The 16,973-nt window shown below is 50.3% G+C and overlaps 4 protein-coding genes across 4 annotated transcripts; 1 reads left to right on the forward strand and 3 right to left on the reverse strand.

The window, feature by feature from the left end:
* Positions 1-4,144: 4,144 nt before the first annotated feature.
* On the reverse strand, positions 4,145-7,565 carry Triagg1_3950 (uncharacterized protein; the record flags this gene model as incomplete). The annotated part of the gene is made up of 3 exons (XM_062898299.1): positions 4,145-4,165; positions 4,238-7,428; positions 7,484-7,565. 3 exons carry the CDS (start codon positions 7,563-7,565, stop codon positions 4,145-4,147), a joined length of 3,294 nt encoding a protein of 1,097 aa, XP_062756970.1.
* A 305-nt stretch (positions 7,566-7,870) lies between these two features.
* Positions 7,871-8,746, forward strand: Triagg1_3951 (uncharacterized protein; the record flags this gene model as incomplete). The annotated part of the gene is made up of 1 exon (XM_062898300.1): positions 7,871-8,746. One exon carries the CDS (start codon positions 7,871-7,873, stop codon positions 8,744-8,746), a length of 876 nt encoding a protein of 291 aa, XP_062756971.1.
* A 295-nt stretch (positions 8,747-9,041) lies between these two features.
* Positions 9,042-10,011, reverse strand: Triagg1_3952 (uncharacterized protein; the record flags this gene model as incomplete). The annotated part of the gene is made up of 2 exons (XM_062898301.1): positions 9,042-9,783; positions 9,845-10,011. 2 exons carry the CDS (start codon positions 10,009-10,011, stop codon positions 9,042-9,044), a joined length of 909 nt encoding a protein of 302 aa, XP_062756972.1.
* Positions 10,012-11,709: 1,698 nt separating this feature from the next.
* On the reverse strand, positions 11,710-16,733 carry Triagg1_3953 (uncharacterized protein; the record flags this gene model as incomplete). The annotated part of the gene is made up of 2 exons (XM_062898302.1): positions 11,710-11,907; positions 11,979-16,733. The coding sequence occupies 2 exons, from the start codon at positions 16,731-16,733 to the stop codon at positions 11,710-11,712; spliced, it is 4,953 nt and encodes a 1,650-aa protein (XP_062756973.1).
* Between the last annotated feature and the right edge of the window lie 240 nt (positions 16,734-16,973).

Below are 16,973 nucleotides of genomic sequence, written 5' to 3' on the forward strand. Positions count from 1 at the left end.
TTTTCGTCTATTGAAATTATATTCAAAAACACGTAAGTTCGAGGTCTTTTTGAGGAAATTTACATGTCTCTGACTAAAGTCGGACATTGAGACATGGTCTTGCCAGTATGTGGCAGCGTAGCTAAGAAGCTTGAGGCTTTCCCCCTTCTTACTTTTTAACTCGCGGAATTCTTCTTGGGAAGCAGAAGACGACAGATAACAGCTGCAAACTTCTGCAATATAGGTCTTTGCATTTGGAAACCACTTTTTCTGGTTCCTCTCAAAGAACTCCTGAGTTGTGTGGTGGACCAGTCGAATGACTTTGCTTCTTTCGTCGATAGTGACCAATCCCACACAGGTTGATATAATAGCCTCAATCTGTGGAAGATTGTCTACATCAAACTCGTTTTCTTCAGTTTCTACCCCAAGAGCGTACTGGAGCTCAATCACAGAAAGTGGTCTCATTGCATGTGTGATCCAAGCTAGGACATTTATCGCTAATTGCCTGCGACTGGAACTTTGATGATTGATACGATCCATAGCTGCATTGTAGGTGTAATCATAAGCGTCGGAGCCGGTAGGGAGAGCTTTAAGGGTTTGAAGGACCGTCTTTCGCGTTATACAGTCCGTCAACTGATCAAAATGGAGCTGTGCCAACAAGAACCTGTGAAAAGGATTAGATAATGGTTCAACTACGGTGATTAATGTAATTCATACATGCTACCAACTGAAACACTGATTTCGGCTTTAATCTCCTCCTGAAGGGCCTTGCTTTGACTGATGACCGAGGTAGGCGATAGTATAGAGAGGCGGCTATCGAGGTAACTGCGAATGTCCGATTCAACGGCTCCAATCTCTAAACAGAGATCATATCTAAATCTTTCTGATATCTCAGGAAGATCTCTTGCCGTTGCAAAGAGCTTGAGGGTAGATTGTTTGGTGCAACCAATAATTTCCGACAAGATGATCTCTCTGCAGTGATTCAACGACGCACACTCATCAAGCGCATCGATTGCAAGAAAGACTTGTGAATGTAAGTCCATAACGTTTTGAAATGTCTCAATAGTCTCTTTCAAAGATGGACGCGTACTTCTTTCCGCATGCTTCTCATAAAGCAATCTCACGCTGTGGGCGAGATCAGGCTGCTGCCTGCTTAGTTGTTTCAGCAGAGATAAAAAGACGGCGTTTGGATCTTGTTCACGATATCTCCTGAAGTTAAAGTAAATGTAAATTATGCCGATGCTTGATTCGTTGCAAAATTGTTTGTGCAAATAATTGATCACATTTGCGGTCATGACAGTCTTTCCTGCTCCAGGAATGCCTGGGCAAAAGAGCACCCGTTTGTCGTCTCTTTCAATGAATTTCCTAAATTCAGTTGATTGTAGGAGCCACTGGCAAGTGCCTGGATGCCAACGTTGCAACACATCGGAATGTTCAGCACCGTAATCAAGGGGACTGAGCCAATTAAGGATTTTTTCACGTTTTTCATAGTATCTGTGAGTCTTGGCTTCTTTGAGGTATTCTACTGCAAGTTCCGCATCACATCGAATATTAGATAAAACTGATTTTTGTTAGTTAGAGCTCTAACATCAATATATTCATAAGGAAAGGAAACAGCCGGTGTTTGGTATTTCCGCCTCTATGAAATATCGAAGTGCCAGTGGTATATTTCTCGATTGATAAGGCAACAAGAAAAAGAATAGTAAGTAAAATCACGGCTTACTAGATGTAATAGTATCCATTTGATCCACCGCCTGGGCTGGAATCACTAGTAATAGCTCTTTTGCAAAAGCTGCGGCAACGGCAGCAGCATACTCTTGCCAAGCCTTGTTCTTGTGTGAATCCGCATAATCGCATATGCCTCTCATCACAAGGCAAGGGAAATCGTTCATTAATCCCGCGGCCTCCATTTCGACGCAGAGAATCTTATTGCTGAATCTCTCATTGAGCTGATTTCGGAACTGGGCATCCTTGATGACCATGTTGCCAGATGCGATGAGCCCGTAATGAATACGTGTAGCCCCTGGTTTTCTTTTCCGTGCTTTAGCCATGTCGCAGAATCTACAGTCAACGGACTCCTCTTCATCCTCATCTTCTTCTGTTTCGGTATCATGTGGCTGAGTCTCCTGTGAAGATTCGTTTGTAGATGAACCTTGAATGTGTGGACAATCGTCTGGAAATAAGTTATCGCGCAGTGATGCCGACTGAGTATATTTTGCGACAAGATTTGGCCACTTCTCCCCCATGACGGCAAGATGATTCGGTATCTGGGATCCTTCCATTTCCCTCTTAGTTCCCAATTTTGCTAGGGATGTCAGCAGCGCGGTTGGGGGATTGTTAAGCGAACCAGTATGCTGGATGATTTTGCCTTGCTCAACCTTGCCGAGATCCCATTGAATTACTCCGGGAAAGCAACTATCGGGTTTACTGACGACGACGTCTCCCAGCCGAATTTTATTGCTTGGAATGCCGCCACCAATTCCAACCATCAGGCCGAATCTGAGAGATGGAAAGGCAGATACCATGTGAGCTGCGGCGGTTGCGGCGGCGTTATTACCATATCTACCCTCTGGCAGACATGCAATTGCAATGTTGTGCTTCCCAATAGACCCAAGAGTATATGCATTAGGATCATTGGGATGATTTGGCAGGTCATCATGTATGACATCCAACATGGCGGTTGCAGCAGTCTGTTCCTTTCTCAAAGCGCAAACCCATCCGATGGTGTAATCGCGATGTGAATAAACTTGAGACACCGACATGTTGAAAATATATCGAGTATCAGATCGATAAAGATGTGAAGCACGCTATGTTTCCGAGGATTTAAATGCCCGTAAATACGGCCATCGATACCAAGTACTACATGTTATCTTGTCAATCGGAGCTCATGCTTTTTCTTCAAGTGATAATGCGCAGTTACTCACCAAGTCTTATTGAGTATGAGATATAAAAGACAAAGGGCGGTACATGTGTTAGAGGGAAATTGAGCTCTTCTGTCGCCTTTTTGGATCAGAATTATGTAGAAATATGAAGATAAGATTGCCTTGAAGCCTTGAGTCAGGAGAAAATGCAACCCAACCGTAACTCAGCCGCATTAGGCAGCAATTCGAAACATATTGTTCGCTGCGTCGTACAACGGGCGGGGTAACAACGATGCATGTATATTGGATTGCCTATTGAGTGGCATAGCCTGGGGGTGGTGGAGGACATATAACCACAGCCAGTCTATTGCCAAGTCTTTCTGGCTCTTATTACTATGAAGTATTGCTTACTTTGAAGAACTGAAAAGCTGAATCGGATGACAAACGTCAGGATACTTTCTGGAAGCTTAGTGATGCATCACTGTGTGACACCGGATATCATTCCTTCAGTAAACAAGTCAAGTAACTTTGATGCAAATGACTTAAATCTAAATGGTGAGCGTTAGGCTAATGTTTTACCGTTCGGTCACCTTTAAAGGCCGTGTTGGATTGAAGTGAATAGAAACGCACTATACTATGCTTTTCTACATAGCCAGTATGAACCATGATTCTCTTAACGTCCCCCTGCCCAGTACGAACCTCTCTATACACACCTTCATCCATTTCATCCACTCACATTGATCACCAACGTAAGCACTCAATTTTTCAAACCCTCCACCATCAAACCGAACAATTTAGCGGTATTCATTCTGCCTTTTACTGTAATCCTCTCGGAGGTATGTGAAACTCTTCAAGGGACTGCATGATTTGGGACAATAGTATGGATTTCCGAGTCCTTATATGCGAAGCCTGTAGTGTAGCGATAACAAAGACGAGAAACGATACCACAGGGACATAAACCTCCCGTTGTTTCTACCGCCCCTCAATGCAATAGACCTGGTGTTCAAAATAACCTCAAGTACATGTATTACGCCTAACGTTTACTGCAGATTTGATATTCATCTTTGGCTCGACAATAAAAAAAGTCCTACGTATATATACGTGTACATAGCGCCCACTTGAACTCACTTGTAACCAGGCCGTAAAAAAGACGAATACAATTTGTCCCGCTTAACAACTAGGGCTCCGATTCGGTAAAGACCTTGATACCGTGATAGAGGGGGGCATGACTGGCATTCCAATGGTCAATGGGTTGAAACACGACATTAGACATAATCATAATTACGGTCGCCATCAATATCCCCCTACTGGGGCGCAAATGATCTCTAAAAACTCTAGCCCAGCGACATATCATGACAATCTTCAAGACACACCGCATCGTAAAATCCACAACTTACTGAAGAGTCACATTTTACCCCCGCCTCTGTCGGGGTTGATGAGGAGGCGGTCGATTCACTGCTCTTCTCTCTCGGATCTCCGGAGAGCAATTGAGCAGTCATCTTATAAGCTTTCCTGTTCCATTGTCCTAATCGGTGCGCCTCTACCCAGTCTGCGGTGGTCAAATCCTCTGGTTTCTCCCCATGTTGGTTAATAGAGTGAACGTTGGCACCATACGCGAGAAGAATCTCCGTCGCTGGCCAGTTTCCCTGCATCGCGGCAAAATGCAAAGCTGTGTTTCCATCAACGCTAGAGATTGCCCTGACATCTGCGCCTTCTTCAAGCAGAAGAACCAGCATGGCACCGGCGCTTGAGATATTGCGTGAAAGAAGCCATAGATTGAGCCGTGAATCGCGTTCGCTTCCATCATCGGGGGGCAATAGTTGAGCTACAAGATGGAGAGCTGTCTCTCCACGGTGTGTTAGAGCGTTGATGTCGGCTCTACCACCTCTGACCAGCTGTAGCACCATCTCAGAGTGCCCCTGAGTAGCAGCGTAATGTAAGGCTGTCCATCCTCCCTCATCCCTGTCATTGATGTTGCCCCCTCTCAAGCGATTGATTGACACAAAGTTCTCGTGACGTCCATAACGAGCCGCAAAATCCAGAGCGTTCCGGCCATTATAGCCACTTGTACTTTGATCCGCCCCTGCTTGAATCAGCACTCTGTAGATTTCAGTATGGCCTAATATGGCCGCGAGCTGGAGGGGGGTGATCATCTCTGACAAGACTCTGTTCTGGATGCTGTAGAAGTCCCTCAATATTTTGGTTGGTACTTCAAGATCGGGGTCTCCTGGAATCCTTCGATGTCTCAAGCAGTTCGCTCTCGCATTCAAGTCGGGAACCACCTGGGCAAGCCATGCCACCGTATCCAGGTGCCCTCTAGCGGTAGCAAGATGTAACAGTGTCTCTCCTGTGTTTTTTCTTCTCCATCTCATATTACCGCCGTTTGCAGCTAATAGCTTTGCCACTGCGGTGTGACCAGAACCAACTGCAACAGAGAGCGCTGTTTCACTGTCATAGCGTCGTAACTTGACAGTCACTCCTGTTTCAAGCAAATGATTTGCAGACTCAATGCACCCCCCCGCTGCTGCACCAAAGAGCATAGTTTCTAGTTGCCTGGTGCATCTTGGCCAGAAATCACTAGAAAAGTAGCTATGGCTGGCTTTCATAATTGAAATCTTGGCGTTTCTCCGAGAAGGTATCTCCAAGAAACCATTAGCTCCTCTGGCTAACAAAAGAACGCCAATCTGATCCCATCCGGCATATAGCGCTTTGGAAAGCGGATTTCTCCCCCGAATGTCTAACTTGTCAACGAGAGCGCCCTTATCTAGTAATAAGCAAACCACACTCTGGTGCCCAGATTCGGCCGCTAGATGCAAGGCTGACTCTCCATCAGCCTCGCCTACGGCATCTACCTCGGCTCCTCTTTCGATCAAAGCTCGACATACTTCAACATACCCCCTCTCCGCGGCTCCCTGAAGAACTGTTAAGGTTGGAGGAAGACGTCCAAAGGCATGGAAATAATGGTACCGGGCCTTTAGATTTTGAGGTAGCAACAGCCGCGTGGCATCTAAGCCGTCGTCTAGTGCTCTGCATCTGACGTTGACATCCGCATGCTTGCTTATAAGGGCCAGCACGCCTTCAACATGGCCAGCTCTTGCAAAATGAAAGAGCCAGAAGTCTCGTAACAGGGGCAAACTGTTTATAGTGCGATAAGACTGGACAAAAGCTGCGCATAATGAAAGTCTGTGCTCACCCTCTAGGTCCTGCACCTCATCAAAAGCGAAGTTGAAAAACCCATACCGCCTTTGGTCAATGCAGCGGAGCCTTCGGGGAATGAGCGTATTCTGAGGATTCCTCAATAAGAATGATGTGCCTTGGTCAACATCCCACATGGTTAGGTATTGCCAACAAGTACCTATCAAGTCTATGCCGGCTGCCTCAGCGTTAACCCTATACTGGGGAGGGCAGTCTGCTTCAACAAGAAAGTCTTTTGCGGTGCGATGTATAAGATTAAGCGTATCGTTGACCGGATCGTAATAAATTAAGTGACCGCATGCCTTGAAGCCATCTTTGTATTGCTCGAGATATTCAGCCGGAGGAACTGTGTCCATCGACCAGCCTTCATGAGCGAGAACCTGTGCTGTAGCCATCTCGGTGACGTTCATCGGCCGTTTCGACACGACTGTCCACCGGAGAATGAAGGCCGCGTCTTCTATATCGTCTTCATCGATGGCGTCGAGATTCCTTTTATATATGCCGGGCAGGTCGGAAGGAAGATGCTTCAATTTTCTCGCAGCGGCTTTTGACGTTCTGGTCGCAAACATGTCTTTGAAGACAAGGCTGGCCCAGAGGAATGTTCCCCCCGCGTGATTCTTTACCTTGTTTCCTATCTCATGAATCAAGCTTTCTGGAAACGTCTTTCTCCTTTCCTTTAATTCAACGAGTCTGCTGTCTATAAAAGCTGCTAGGTCGGTGTTGATTTGCCCAGAATCGACACGAAGATGTCGACCTACTATCTCGGCTGTCCCCTCAATGTCAACTTCGGATCGTGCCGTGATCAAAACTTTGACGCTGACTGATACCGGGATTTCGGCGATTAAGCCGGACAAAGCTATGCGAGAAGCTTCATCGCACTCGTCTAGGGCGTCGATGAGGATATAAACATCCTTGCCATCACAATTCTGTAGGAGCTGAAGAAAGACGGCCCACAGCCCATCCAAGTTGCTTACAAGTGGTAATCTTTCGTGACGATGCTGATACTTTGTTTTAATCCATTGAAAAAGGTGCGGTTGTTTCTTCAACAACTGATATAGGATGCATCGAATGATACCCAGAGCACTATTCCTCGGCCCATCGTCTTTATAATCGCAAAAGTGGTGGATCAATATAATCGATGGCTGCGAGGCTGCTTGTTCCTCCAAATTCTCAATCAAAAAGCATGCGATGGCTGTCTTCCCTATGCCGGGAGCACCAAAGAGCCAGAGAATCTGAAGCGCGTTTTCGCCGCGCCATTGCTCATACTCGCTTCTAGACAGTATCCATTCACACGTCCCAGCAACTCTTTTCCCGTTGAGTCTGATGGTCTTTGCTAGATCGGCGGAGGCGTCGATTAAAAACAACAAGGCAAGGAATTCCTCGAGATCGTTTGCTTCATTGGCGCGTCAGATCAGCCACGAGCGCGGTAATACAGACATAAAGCATACCTTCAGTCTTAGTAACGTAGGTATCGCCTAGCTGTACATTGTTTGCATGAATGCCTATGCCTTTATATATATTTGCCGTCATAGTGAGTGTTATAGGTATAATAAGTCTAGGAGGATAGCGTTGAACACTATAACGCGGTGGGCAGTGCACCAAGAGAGGATCAGAAGGCAAAAGAAACGAAAGGCTCTGAGACGCAAGATTCAGGGAGACAAGGGGCTTGCCAATCAGGATTGTTTCTTTCTCAGCTGCAGCTACATAGTCAGGTGACTGTAGGCAACATGCCAACTTTCAGAGATGAAGGCTTCAGCCGCAATCTGCAATGTACGGCCAACTTCTGACCGCCACCGTTACCGCTTCCAAAGCACAAGCAGCCATCAACACGAGCAATGTCGCAACCTTTTGGAATAGTTTCTGAAGCCATTCAGATGGCAACTGCCTTCTCGGCATGTGTTGAAGTCTTTGACTACGTCCAGCTGAGCCGTCGTTTTGGCAAGGATTTTCAGACGAATCAACTCAAACTGACGCTGCTGAAGCTCAGACTCTCGCGCTGGGGTGCTGCTGTCGATGTTTACAATGACCCTCAGCTTGGGAATTCTTTGGCAACGAAAGACGACGTTGAGACCGCCAAGGACACCTTGCTCCAGATCCTCTTGCTCTTCGAGGACAGTAAGACGATCTCAGACAAATACAAGTTGAAGGCGGGGGAAAACGAAGCAGTCGAGGGCCAACATCCGAACGCAGACTTAACGGAAGATATGGCAATTACTTCGGTGAATAACAAGATGAACGCTCTGGCAATGAAGCGTAGGAAAGGCACAAACGTCCTGAAACTGGCTGCTTGGTCGATGCATCACAACAAGGCAGTCTCGCGGCTTGTGGAGGACATATCTGGGCTCATTGAATCGCTTGAACAGCTCTTCCCACCTCAGCCTACCATTCAGTCTCGTCTTGTGGCACGCGAAGTCTCGGAGGCACAAGATGAACGAGAAATGGCAGCTTTGGCGACCTCAGCCCAAGGTATAGATCAAGTACTCTTTGCTGCTGCGGGACAAAAAGCTGTGCATCAATACAGGAATGTCCAAATCGAGGCAGGTGAAGACGGATCCATCTTTAATGGAAACGCATTCAGTCGTGACTATGGTGGAGCTACACATGCTGGCCCAGCCCATATGTACGATGGCATTACCGTCAAGGGCACGAAGAGATTGAGGGTTCACAATGGTAACCAATATGGCGGCGACGATTTCTTTAACCGTAGTTGATGAGACAAGTCGTTGTTTGGTGTTTCAAGGCTACATGATTTGTGATTTAGACGTGCGTATGGTTAGCAATGATAAGAATAGAACGGTACACAGTTCCTTTTTCTAATAGTTTGACAAGAATTATAAAGATCTGACGCGAAATACGACCGTATCTCATCTCGGGGAATCTACGTGTAAATATGATAAGTTGGACTTTGTTGTAACATGCTCGATAGGTAGTTGTTCCTAGCTCTTCAATAGAAAACCCCTGTTCGTAGTGATCCCAATGTAATTCTTCACTACACATATACAAACATCACCTCTCGACCTCTCTACGAGCCTCCCCCCCAAAACTCCAATCCATCCTCTCAACCACCGGCGAAAACACCCAGTCCTGCACCCCCTCCAACACCAAAACCGCCCTGTTCCACCGCCACCCCAACAGCGGTATCATCGCACCAGCAACAACATCCAGCACGAAATGATTCGCCGTCGCAACAACCGTCACAAACATCGCCAGCGGCCACAGCGGCGCCAAAACCCGCATCACCATATGCGGACTAAACCTCGCCAAACACACCGCAAACAAGACCGACGTTCCAAAGTGAAGACTTGGCATCGCGGCAATCGTTAGTCGAAACCGGTTGTGCGTCCATACGGAGCCCGTCTTTCCTTCGTGGAGGATGTCTATGAAGCCGTATTCCGGGGGAAGCATCCGCGGAGGATAGCACCTCCAGAGAGAAATAACAATAAAAGCGATGAAGTTATCCATCGCGATTGTGCGGCGTATACGTCTGAATAGCGGAGGCGGCAGGAAAGTATAAATATACACAATAAAGACGACGCCAATAATAATATGCGAGTGATAAATGTGTCTCAAAAGTGGCATGATATAAGCATGCTTCGTAAGGATATACTCTTGAAAGGCCTGCTCAAAGTCGATATGAAGAAACCGCTCAATCGCAAGCAACTGCAAAGCATGCTGTTTCGCAACGAGATAAACATGCGGATACGGCGCAATAGCTCGCGCCGTGAAAGCACGACTAAGCTGATACACCCTGAACACATCAAGTCAGTCAGAATCACCCATCTAGACGCGGAGAGGACGAAGAAACGAACCAATATGTAAGTAACCAGTACCATATCTCGCTCAAAAACGGAAACGTCCCATAAATCCACGACAACACCCTAAACACGAGTGAATTCGAGCCCTTACTGGTGCCTCCCTTTCGATGTGAAGCTGACGCATCGTCAGTCTTCTTCTCGGCGGAAATGTAGTCAGGCATGGATTCAATGTCACGTTGATATCGTTGATGCTTCAATCGACGGCGATTTATAAGCGTTCCGGCCGTAAAAGCGAGTGCGATTGCTATTATTTGCTCGTCAGAAAGTAAACTCTTTGTTTGTTCAGTCAAAAGGGGAGTATTTACACGCTGGTTCAATGACATTCTTGAATAGCCCCATATTGTCATAGTAAAGCAGTATCAAAGTATTCCTTTCCCTTTACCCACCATAAAACCCAATTCAAAAGTTCGAGAGAAAGGAGAAAGAGAGAGAAGGAAAACGTCATCCCGCGAATCTCGAAAACCCATCAACTATATATACGAAAAAAAAGTAAGATATATGACGACACCACACCTCACCACCTCCCCCAACTCTAAACCATCATCAGCCCTTGTTTGCCTTTTACCCCTTGCCATAGGTAATCGCTCGGCACCCACGGAAGCTTCAATCTCTAACCGAACCGGCGAAATAAGCTCCAGATCACACATCCTCAACAACATCTCAGCAAGATTACCTCCAACAAAAAGTAGTTAATCTACCTCATAAGAAAAAACGATCCAACAAGAAAGTAGTTAATCTACTCCATAACGACAAACGAAGCTCATCTAGTCAGCATCACAAAATCCCCAGTGACGTACGACACCTTCGCCACACAAAGACTCGCGTCCAGAAAAAGAGTCCGAAAGTCCCTTCCGGCAGTCCGAAATAGCCCAGAAACAAAATGCAAAACTGTGGCTTCCACATGACAACGCCCTGGCAAGAGGCAACAGAATGTGCGTGACGTGAGGAATTACGTATGCGGCACAACACTTTTGACTTTTGTAGGTGCGGATAGACAAGACAACGGTGTGCAGCCATTTACGAAACTATAAATGATTACATGATATATATATAAGTAAGACATCAGGCACGCAAACAGACTTTAAACACGAGGAACTCAATCAGATGAGAAAATAAAAGTATTACATCGTAACTAATTTCTCTACATGAAAAACACATGAAACAAGTAAAAAAAGAGGGCAAACGAAAACCCGTAAACCCCGGGGGAAAAAAGAAAACCTCCACTCCCGTTCAACTCTGCCCTCCTCCCATCGCATCCAAACATGTCGGCGCGCGTGCAGATTTGCAAACTAACTTTTTGGTATCATTGCCCCCGTCCTCCTCCCTTGAACAAATTTCGTCAGTGCGAAAAAGCTTTCCTAAGACTGCTTGACATTGGCATGCCCGCCTCTCTCCTCGCAAAAGAGACTTGGGGGAGCGTGTATCCAGCAGCCAGGACAAAAGGTAGCAAAAATAGAGAATAGATGAACCGTTGATAGCTGAGGGGGGAAAAACAAAACAAAACAAAACCGAATATGTCCACCACGCCTAGACTTGATAGTGTGCAGATGTGCAAGTTGTGCAGCGCACAAAAGAAAACGCATATGCTCTCTCATCCCTCCCAATGTACACCGAATCGTCAAGTGCGCAAGAATTTTGTCTTTGCAGTCATGTCTAAAAGGATCAAAGACCATAGCAGGCTATGAAAACATTGCTTCATGAGCCGCAGCATTGCCTCTGTTAATCTCAAAAACCATGAGCCTTGAAATGGGAAAAAAAATCAACCGTGCCTCCGAAAAGCAATAGCTTGGGAATCATGCTCGAAAAAAAGACGGATAAAAGCATTGACGTGATAAGAAAGGGCCCATCATTGATGTCGTCTAGTAAAAGGTAGACAGGATGTGTTCGGATGCTCGCACAATCCAGTCCAGCTTGCCTCTCTCAAGGTTGGCCAGGAAGGGATCGGTGGGGAAACCATCCTGAATACCAGCAATCAAGGGCTGCACGCGGTTAATGAGCAACTGCATCGTCTGCGACGTGCTCTTCATGACTTCACGAGAAGTGTCGTCGTCCCAGTTCTGTGAGGAACAGATGTTAGCATATCCGACATTGCGTTCTTGGCAAATAGGGGAGAGGGGGAAACACTCACGTAGTTGGGCAAGCTGGCGCTAAACGCCCTCACAGCCATCTCAATCCACTCAACCTCTTCCTTCAATCGCGGGTTCGGCTTCAGGTCCTTGGAGATGGTGGCAATCACGACGAGCAGCATCAAGGGCTGGAGGCCGTCAAACTTGCCGGGAGGGTATCGGCTCAGGCAGCGGCGGAAGATTTCAGTCTCGCGACCGCTCTGGATCCATTGGATCATGGCGTCCTGCAAGCGGTTCTCGGAGATGGCCTGTTCAATCACCCGGATGCGTTGCAAGAGGTCATTGTCGGCCTCGGCCTCGGTCTTGCTCATCTGGCTGGCATAGGCGCCGGCAAGCGCAGACACGTTGTTGACAGGCCCAACGTGCTCCGAAGGGGGAGCAGACCCGTGCGGGCTTGCCACGTGCTGGGATCCGCGCATATACTGAGGGCTGCCGTATTGCTGTTGGCCGTGGCTCGGGCCCTGGCTGGGCGGCTGGCTGGGCGGGAAGCTCGGGCGGTGGCTGGCCACAGTGTTAGCGTAACCATGAGATCCGACGCTGTGTGCGACGCTGGCGGGGTGCGGGATGTTGACGCCACCAGCAACACCGACGGGAAGCTCAACGGGTTGCTGCTTGAACTTGATGAACTCGGCCTGGAGCGACGACTGCGAGGCTGCCATTGTGGATACCATGTCCGTCAGTCGGGTAACGTAGGACAGGAGCTGGTCGATCTTGTTGTTGTCTGCAGCGTGCTGCGCCTTCAACTGCTCAAACTGGTCGTGGTACTGCTTGTGGATATCAGTGGCCACGCGTTGAGCCGCCTGGGTCGCAATGTTGCTGAAGGTCGGCGCCAGACGCTGAGTCAAAGTGGAGAGAACCTCTTGCTGAACATTCGTGGAAACCACATTGCTGACTCTATCAGAAATGGCGTTGATAAAGTCGTTGGATCGGAGAGAGCGGCTAACGGCGTGGGGAAGGGCGGACTGGATCTCCTTCTGGACGGACGACGCCATGTTGGCCTGCAGCTTGTTCTGGACCATGTCGGAGACGGCCTGGCTGGTCTTGTCGCTAATGGTGGGAATGACCACGTCGGTAAACTGCTGGTGGATCAAAGTCTCGAGCACCTTCTGGGTGTTCTCGTTCAATATATCCGAAACCATGTCGAGGAGTTTCCGCTGGTGCTGGTTGAAGTGGTCGTCCCTGGCGCGAGCGCTGTCGTTGATCTTGCTGTGCAGATTGTTCATCGAGGACTTGAAGGTGTCAGATATGGCAGCCCCAAGCCTGGTCTCCAGACTGCTAATCGTAGAATCAAACACTTCAGACGAGAGGCCACCAGCGCCAGCAAAGCTACCGACGACGCCCTTGTTGGCGACGGCCTCGCTCTTATGCGATGGCGCCGATCCGTTGGCGTTGACTTCGGCATCCTTGCCCTTCTTCTTACGTTGCTTGCGTTCGGGCTTCTCGGGGTGGTTTTCTTTCGATGACTGTCCGGGCGTTTCAACCTCTTTGGCGTCGCCCTTGGACTTGGCCGGGGTAACAGCAGCCGGTTGCTCAATGATGCCCCGAGGAGTAGCGGCTTCCGAGGAGGAAGCAGCGGCGACCTGAGACGACTGTGGTGGAGCAAGATCTCTAGCGACAGTGCGGGTAGCGATGCGAACAGGAGTAGGGACGGCAGCATGCTCCGAGGCGCCATTGGTGACGTCCGCCTGCACGGGCGTCTTCAGCTTGGACACCGAGACGACGCCGACATCAACAGCATCGACGGGGTCGAGCACCTTGTTGTCCTTGGACCATCCGAGCTCAGCCTGCTTCACCATAAGGCAAGCAACGCCCTTGGAGTGCATGGCATACAGCTCAAACAGCGTGGGCTCATCAGTGTCCTGGACCATGGCGGGGTTGGCAAGTATGTCCAAGCTGCGGAGGATACCGCGGTTGTCGAAAGAGTACTCGCGGACACCGCTGATGACAGCGGTACTATCGGGCTGAGGGATCGAAGGGTCCTGGGAAACGAGCTTCTGGATATACTCGGCTTGGGTAACGCTCTTAAGGTTGTACTTGGGGGCCGAGAGGTGGGCGAAGTAGACCGAGTTCCGGGTGGGGTGGCCGATGATGATCATGCCACTGGACGGGTGATACATGACGCTGCAGACGGCGTCGGACTCCTTGCTGTGGGGGAGGTTGAACTCCTGGACGGGCTTGCCCAGGGCGAGATCCCAGAGCTGCAGGGTGTGGTTCTGCTTCATGCCGACAATCATGTAGCGCAGCGCACACCGTTTCTGGTAAGGGCGCTGCTTGTCGAGAAGCAGGACGGAGGTCGGCCAGGCCTTTTCGCCTTCGGGGGTGCTGGCCAGGGTCATGAGAGGCTCGTTGACCTCGAGGTGCGAGTGGGCGGGCGCGGGGTTGCGAGGATCCGAGCCCTCCTTGACGGCGGTCAGGTCGCGAACATCCCAGAACTTGACGCGGCCGGATTTGTCCAGAGAGACAATGACACTGTCGTCCTGGCTAAAGGTAAAGTCCTTACCAGCCTTGCCAGTGTTGATCTTGAGGGAGCATTGGCTCAGCAGCGCCTCGGTGTCGGCAACGCGATCGTGTCCAGGCTTGAACAGGTTGTTTTGCAGGATAAAGGACGGCCAGACGAAGTGGATGGACTTGCCACGGCCGACGGCGAAGAACTCGGGGTGGTTGGTGGAAGCACGGGCGCGAGTCTTGAGGGCACCTCCGGGGGCGTCGCCCTCCTGGGAGTTGATCGGGGGCAGGGCGAAGCCGTACTGCTCCAGATGGGGATCCTCGAGGTGATCCTTCTCGCCGTCCTTGATCTGGACCCAGTAGACGGTGCCGCTGATGCCGGTACCAATGATAGCTTCCCGGGAAACACCGTCGTAGTCGTGCGGGGTGACGGACATTGCGACGTTGAAGATGCGGTCCTTGGTGTCTCTAAACACCTTTGCGTCCTTTCCATCGTCCTGGCGAATGACACGCAGGCCACCCTGCTTGGACATGCCGTGCGTCATGTACGTCTGGGAAGCGGTGTACAGGTTACGGTCGATCTGGTCAAAGTCCTTCTTGAGGTGAGCAACATCCATGATCGACTCCTCTCGAAACTGTGGCCGAGGCTCAGTCGTATCTTCCTGGAGCGTGATGGAGATCCACGGCTTCATCGGGAAGTTGTAGACCTTGACAGAGGGCGCTTCCTTCTCCTCAATGACCACAATCTCGTCCTGGTCGGCGCTCTCCCAGCTGTCGGCAATGACGTGATTGTCAATGTCTCTGGACTCCGGAGCATCCTTTGAAAGACGCTCTTCGGAGGAGCCATAACCACGATGCTCGTAGCCAGACTTGATGTCCTCGATGGTGTGCTTCTCAATGGAGCGAGTGGCGTCAGAGTAGTTGGACGGCTGCACCCAATCACTCTCGTCGTGAGGCTTGATGGTAGCGCTCTCGGCATAATTGGACACGGTCTCGCGCTCAGCTCTATCCAGAGCATCCTGGGCATCGCGGTCGGCCCGACCGGCGAGGTCATGAACAGCCTCGGAGACAGTCTCTCTATTCTTGTCAATGTTGACAAAGCTACCAAAGTCTGAAGTCGGAGGCGTCTGCTTCAGAGACTGCTGGGTGGAGTGATGCGAATGCTGAGAGTGGTGCGAGTGGTGCGAATGATGAGAATGGAGCGACGAAGCACGGTCAAGGCCGTGTCTGAACTGCTGGGGAGGGCTCTGGAGAGGGCTCCGCTCGCTGCCACCAAAAGGATTCGAGCCCGCCGGTGAGCTCTGGTCCTTTTTCAAGATGTGGAAAGGAGGCGGGCCAGAGCCGTGGGCACTGCTGGCGCTGTGAGGCGACATCTGGTTGAGGGTGCCAGCCAGCGCCTGGTAAATCACCGACACATCCGCGGGTTCCTTCTGGATGGGCGAGAAGATGGGATTGATGCCACCATGGCCATGGCCGGCCAACGCGTCAGCCTGGTGCTGAAAGCCACCCTGCGTGTGATATGAGCTCAAGGGCTGCTGCTGGTGCTGCTGGCCCTGCTGCTGTTGCTGCGAGTGATGTCCGTAGTAACGGCTGCTGGTCTCTGACAGATGATCCTGCGACTGCGGAGTGTCGGCCGAGCGTGCAGCCTCAACCAGAAGCGGCTGGTCGGTCTGGGAAGGCTTGGGCCTGAGAAGGTTGAGCAGATACGAGGTGCTGTCTGCAGGCGGCGTCTCGCGTGCAAAGGGGTTGACGGGCTGGGCCTGCGTCTGCGTCTGCGGCGGCGTGGGAGCTGACTTGGGCTCTTCAAAGTCGTGGCCGCCTCTCATAAGGGCGGCGAGCAGGCCAGTTGGATCGGCTGCCGTGGGGGCAGGCTGGTGAATGCGGGTCGAGAACTGGTTCGGCGACTGCATCTGGTGAAGTTTATGGATACGGTAGTCCGCGTCGTCGTCTTCGTCGTCGTCGTCGTCGTCGTGTACCTCGAGGGTTTGCCGCTCAGGCTTCTGCTGTTGCTGGGCCGACGGTTGAGGTTGATGGTGGGATTGGGATTGAGATTGGGATTGCGAGGACGACTCGGCCTGCTGGGACGAGGAAGAAGACGGCAGCGGAGCCTGGGGCTGGGCCTGAGCCTGAGGGTGAGCTTGGGCTTGGGCTTGACCCTGGCTCTGGCCATGGCTCTGGGTCGACGGCTGCAGCGGCTCCCTCGACGAGCCGGGGCCACTAAACTTGAGCAAGTTGAGCAGATTGGCAGTGCGATCCGAGTTGGGGCCAATGCCGCCAGAGACGGGCGGAGTCGGTGCAGGAGGCAGATCCATGATGGAGACGAGCTGCGAATTGGGAGACGCGGCGAATGCGATGCAATGCAGATGACTGCTGCTTCCGCGCAGCGCGTGAGGGCGAATGTGGACGCAGTGGAGCGGCCCTTGCTGTGGTTTTTTTGTTTTTCTTGATATAGAGGGGTTGAAGATGCCTGCAACGAGGGAGGATGATGGAGGGTGATGACGAGAAGGAGGAGGAGGATGGGGAGAGATGGAGGTGAAGAGAGAAGAAAACTT

Source organism: Trichoderma aggressivum (assembly GCF_033847375.1).
Source record: "Trichoderma aggressivum f. europaeum strain CBS 100526 chromosome Unknown scaffold_012, whole genome shotgun sequence".
NCBI classification, from domain to species: domain Eukaryota; kingdom Fungi; phylum Ascomycota; class Sordariomycetes; order Hypocreales; family Hypocreaceae; genus Trichoderma; species Trichoderma aggressivum.